The sequence below is a fragment of the Montipora foliosa genome, chromosome 11 (genome assembly GCF_036669935.1).
Source record: "Montipora foliosa isolate CH-2021 chromosome 11, ASM3666993v2, whole genome shotgun sequence".
NCBI lineage: Eukaryota > Metazoa > Cnidaria > Anthozoa > Scleractinia > Acroporidae > Montipora > Montipora foliosa.
The window spans coordinates 33,007,509-33,012,508 of record NC_090879.1 but is presented as its reverse complement, the minus strand read 5'-3'; the positions used below and the strand labels follow the sequence as shown (position 1 = coordinate 33,012,508).

The window sequence follows — 5,000 nt, the reverse complement described above, 5'->3', positions numbered from 1 at the left end:
CTGCAAATTGGCGAAGATAGCTCTTACTATTTAATATTGGGTTGATTATAACGTCATCATCAGTCATCATCAGTCATCATCAGTCAGCTCATTTTCAAACTTAAATATCTCTGGAACTAACGCAGGTATTTGCAAATGGTAAACGGTATTGTCATTCTTTCATAGAATTCTTTGTGATACGCGTAAAAAATCAAGAGGTAAAATTTTGATCATAGTGGCACTTTCAGCAATCAGTTTAAAATTTACCGATTGTTTTGGAGTAGAAGGCATTCACATTGTATTAAATAAATGTAACAATAAAATAGCAAATTGCAAATTAAAAGAAAATGTGTCAGATGTTCAGCCGAGATAATAATATTCTCCTTCTAGATTCATTTAAGTTTTTTGTTCAAAAAGGGTACCGATAATCTTTGTGAACCAGATGTACAATACACTGTATGTACCTCTACAGCAAAAGGAACCAGGAGAACTAGGAATTCCACTTCAGAGAGCCCATGCCAGGGGCTGAATTCCAGATCGTCAGGCAAAGGAACGATAGATGCAGTGTTCATTTTGAGGAGGTTACAAGAGGAGTACTTAGACAAGAAAAATATTGTGCTTCGTTAACCTGGAGAAGGCATTTGACAGGGTCCCAAGAAAGGCATTGGAGTGGGCAAAGAGGAAGCGAGGTATACCAGAGGCAATGGTGAGAGCAGTGATGAGTTTGTATGAAGGTACAAAGACAAGAGTTAGAGTTGGGCTAGAGTTGTCCGAGGAGTTTGAGGTGAAAGTTGGTGTGCACTAGGGATCCGTGTTGTTGCTGTTGGTTTTTGCGATCGTGGTTGATGTGGTTACAGAGAGTGTGAGAAATGGTTTGATGAGTGAGATATTGTATGCAGATGACTTGGTTTTGATGAGTGATGTGGAAGGAGGCATTCGAGAGCAAGGGGCTGAAGGTGAACCTTAGGAAGACAAAAGTGGTAGTGAGTGGGGCAGAAGTTGAAGTGTCTGTGAGTAAGGTAGATCCATGTGATACGGTGTATTTGTGGGAAGCGAGTAATGGCAAATTCAGTGTTGTGTGTGAAATGTGGGAAATGGATCCATGGAAGATGCACGAAAGTAAAGAGGGTAACTTTGAGGTTGGGGAGAGATTTTGTGTGTAGAAGATGCAAGAAATAAGCTGATGGATTAGTGGAACCGGTGGAGGAGTTGTGTGAAGAGGTGGAGACGGTGAGACGTTTCTGTTATTTGGGGGATAGGGTGAATGCAAGTGGTGGTTGCGAGGCAGCTGTGACAGCAAGAGCAAGAATTGGCTGGGTGAAGTTCAGGGAATGTGGAGAGTTGCTGAACTCAAAAAGGTTCTCGCTGAAGGTGAAAGGAATGGTTTATCGGAGTTGTGAAAGAGTGGCGATGTTTCTGGGAGTGAGACATGGTGTCTGAGGGAAAATGAGACAGCAATTTTGAGACGGACTGAGAGAGCAATGGTAAGAGCAATGTGTGGTGCAAAACTGATGGAGAAAAAGAGGACAGAGGACCTGATGGAGATGTTGGGATTGAAGGAAACAGTGGTGCAGATGTCAAAGGCAAATGGAGTGAGATGGTATGGGCATGTGTTGAGGAGGGATGATGGGCATGTTCTGAGAAAAGCGTTGAAGTTCGAAGTGAAGGGCAAGAGGAAGCGAGGACGACCAAAGAAGACGTGGGAGACACAAGTGGAGAAGAAGAGCAAGAGCGTTGGTTTGGAGAAAAAGGACGCCATGAATCGAGCGAGATGGAGAGTGGGAGTTAGAAAGATTGCTGATAAAGTGGGGTAAATCTGGCCACCCCCGTTTATGGGGATAAACCCGGATCAAAATTGGATTGATTGATTTAAGGTATGGGTGTAACATAATAATAATTATCATATTATTATTGCAGTAGTATGGCACCCAGTTCCAGGAGTGGTAACATGGCAAACAGCTACGGGAGCTGACATATCAAGTGCTCAAAGACAGACCCCTTTCGGATGGGCTGCAATATCTGGTTCATGTACATGTACATGTAGATGGGCCAGGGCAACAGCGTTATCTGCCCAATGGCAGCGGTCAGTAACTTTCTAGCATTGTGTGGGCTCGCCTCAGGGCCGCTGTTTTGCTATGATGGCGGTTGCCCTTAACCCAGCAGTAGTTATCATCGACAGTGCAGTTTTACGCTCTAAATATTATTCTGGCTCTGTACTCAAACCACAGCTCCCGAAGCAGCATGACAAAAGATAGCAGACTTCCAGTCCCCATCTTCCTGGGCACCCAACCTCCATAAGCGACTTGAGCATTAATGTGCACTAGTTAACTCTTACAGGCGAACATGTAATCGTAACTTTACCTGAAGTTTGGAAACTTTCTGTTGTTGAAGAACAGATTGTTCAAGTATGGGTAATGGATCTGCAAAACAATAATAATAATTATTAACTCTTACGGTTAAATACATGTAATAGCAAATGGCTTGAACACAGGATTTATGACTGAATTATTTGAAGTACACAATGTAAGATTGTCCGGGTAAAAGTAGTCCAGAGTAGCACTGACGTTGGTGACATTGACTGATGTCACGACAACCTGAGCGGGTGTCATCCTCAGAGTCAAAAGATCTGAGTGTGTAGTAGTAGTACATGGTATCAATGAATCATTGAGAAGTCTTTGACTTGATTGGTCGGGAGAAAACTAATATCACTGATCTATCCAATTTTAGTAGTCAGTTACATGGCCAGCTGGAAAGACAGTGAGAGTGTGTCTCAATATTATAGAAAGTCTAAACCTACAGTATACTGTTGTTTGACTGTTCTTTCGGTTTCGACAATGAGCTGTTTGTGTGGTGATGCTGGAGTTGGCAATGGTTCAGTGGAGTTTGCTCTAAGTTGCAAGCTTTGTAGTCTGAGTCATTGGTAATACAGTAGCAATTGTACAGTGGGTTATGCATCTCACAGTTAAATTAGCTAGAGAATATGCAATCTGTTACTTTTAAATTAATGTGTTAGTTGCTTAAAACACTGGGATTCCTCAAAAGGACGTATCAAAACATTTTTCAATGCTGTTAAATGCAATTTAATTTGGTTAAATTAAATTTATGCAAAGTCAAAATGGAGGCATTGATGGTCAGCGGTGTTATGCATTAGGGTCATAAGATTTCCCATGATTGTGTTTTGCAGGGTTGCATGTGGTGATCATGATTGTAGATCATGGTGGATCTACGTGTAATAAAGTGAATTTGGCATCTTGGGCTTGGTTTGTTATTATGATCCCCCTTTCTGTGTTTTCATTGATTTGACGAAAGCAACAGGTCCTACATGTATTTCCTTCCTCCCATTGCAGGGTTGATGGGATTTGCCAGCCATGTGCATAGGAGCAGTCTTCATAAAGTCTACAGTTGGCTATCAACAGTGGTAGCCCCTGGATTATAAATTATCAGGCACCCAAACACTATTTTGCCATGTGGATCTTAGGATGTGTTCCTTTGGGATGATCCGAAAAAGGATCACTGATCCAAGATCACTTGGATCACAGTGCATCAAAGGAACCGATGAATCCACTGTGGGAGAGGATTTTTCGGATCCTTTGAAGCACCGTGATCCAAGTGATCTTGGATCAGTGATCCTTTTTTCGGATCATCCCAAAGGAACGCACACCTAATGAAAACTACATGATACATGTAGGTACCTTCCACCAAAGTCAGTATCAAAACTTATTATAATTTTGTTGTAAATAATTATAATTTGTACAAAACTCTGAAGGACATACACGTTCATGTAACTGGATAATTCTGACTAGTAATCCACAGTCATCACACATTACACTATCGCAATCTTACGACATCTGATACAATTGGTAAATGTAAATTAAATTTTTGAAACAAAAATGTCCAACCTGGGACATCCATCAGTTTCTTATAAATCGAGAGAAAGGCAGTTTCTGACGCTTTGCTTCTCTTTGATAGGGCATCAATCTAAAAGAAAGGCAGTAATTATTTATTATTATCTTTAATCATAACCATTACAATTTTCTCAAATTTGATCGTTGCATTAACTACTGTAATTATTTTTCACTGATTATTGTGTAGGGTTGAAATCGGACAGTGAAATCAGACAGTTGGCTGTAATCGGATACATAAAGTGGGAAAGTTACATCAGCCAATCATACATGTATTAAATGCACTCAGCTTAATTCACAGGATTTATCACAATAACCATAGCAACAGCCACTTACCCTACCAAACCAGGGGGATTTTCCAAAATGGATAAAATGGGATGCATTAATTTTGTTTTCTCGGAAATTGTAATGGTTATGATTAATTGGTGACAGGACTTCATGTCGTCTATAATCATACTTGTCATTAAACAAATTGAACTCCCGCTACCTGGTCATCCGATTTTGTTAATCACAGACCTAATTGGACTCCACTCAGTCCTATTAACATTATAAACTGAGTTTAAATCCAAACATTCATTATTACATGTAAACAGATACTGTGCCAATTTCTACCAAAACAGTAAGAGTTGTCATTTTCAGGCTACTGTAATGCAGGCTAAATAATTATAAATTACATTATAAGTTAGCTCAAGGGGCTTTCAATTGGCCTAGGGGTAAACAAAACAAAAAATTATATATATGTTGTCAGTGGTTTAATTTTGTTTGTGGCTTGAAAAGTTCATTTTATTTCAAACCCCTGTTTTTTTAACTACACCCCCAACCCCCTTCCAAAAAAATCTCCTTTTTAGACAGTTGATTTTAAAAAACAGTTTAAAAAATTTACACTGGTTTGAAAAAAATGAACTGTTTTAACAAAAATTCAAACCAAAAACAAAATTAAACCACAACATATATATTAATAATTTTGAAATTATTTAAACTCTTATGAGAGTTAATAATTACATTCAAGGCGAAGCAATGCTGATCATCAGTGGTTGCTTCCAGCTGTGGGGTGGCCCTGAAAGTTATCCAAGGAGCTCCTCATGGTCACATTTATTATTTTGCAACTCCAGGTCTGGA

General features: G+C 39.6%; 1 protein-coding gene across 1 annotated transcript in view; it reads right to left on the bottom strand.

Annotated features, from left to right (window-relative positions):
* Positions 1-5,000, bottom strand: part of LOC137974733 (protein CASP-like) — a 42,852-nt gene that overhangs the window by 29,050 nt on the left and 8,802 nt on the right. Inside the window, exons 4-5 of the mRNA XM_068821685.1 lie at positions 3,879-3,957; positions 2,341-2,399 (exon numbers count right to left, since the gene is read on the bottom strand). Coding sequence (XP_068677786.1) covers positions 2,341-2,399; positions 3,879-3,957 — 138 coding nt within the window. The remainder of the gene's footprint in view (positions 1-2,340; positions 2,400-3,878; positions 3,958-5,000) is intronic.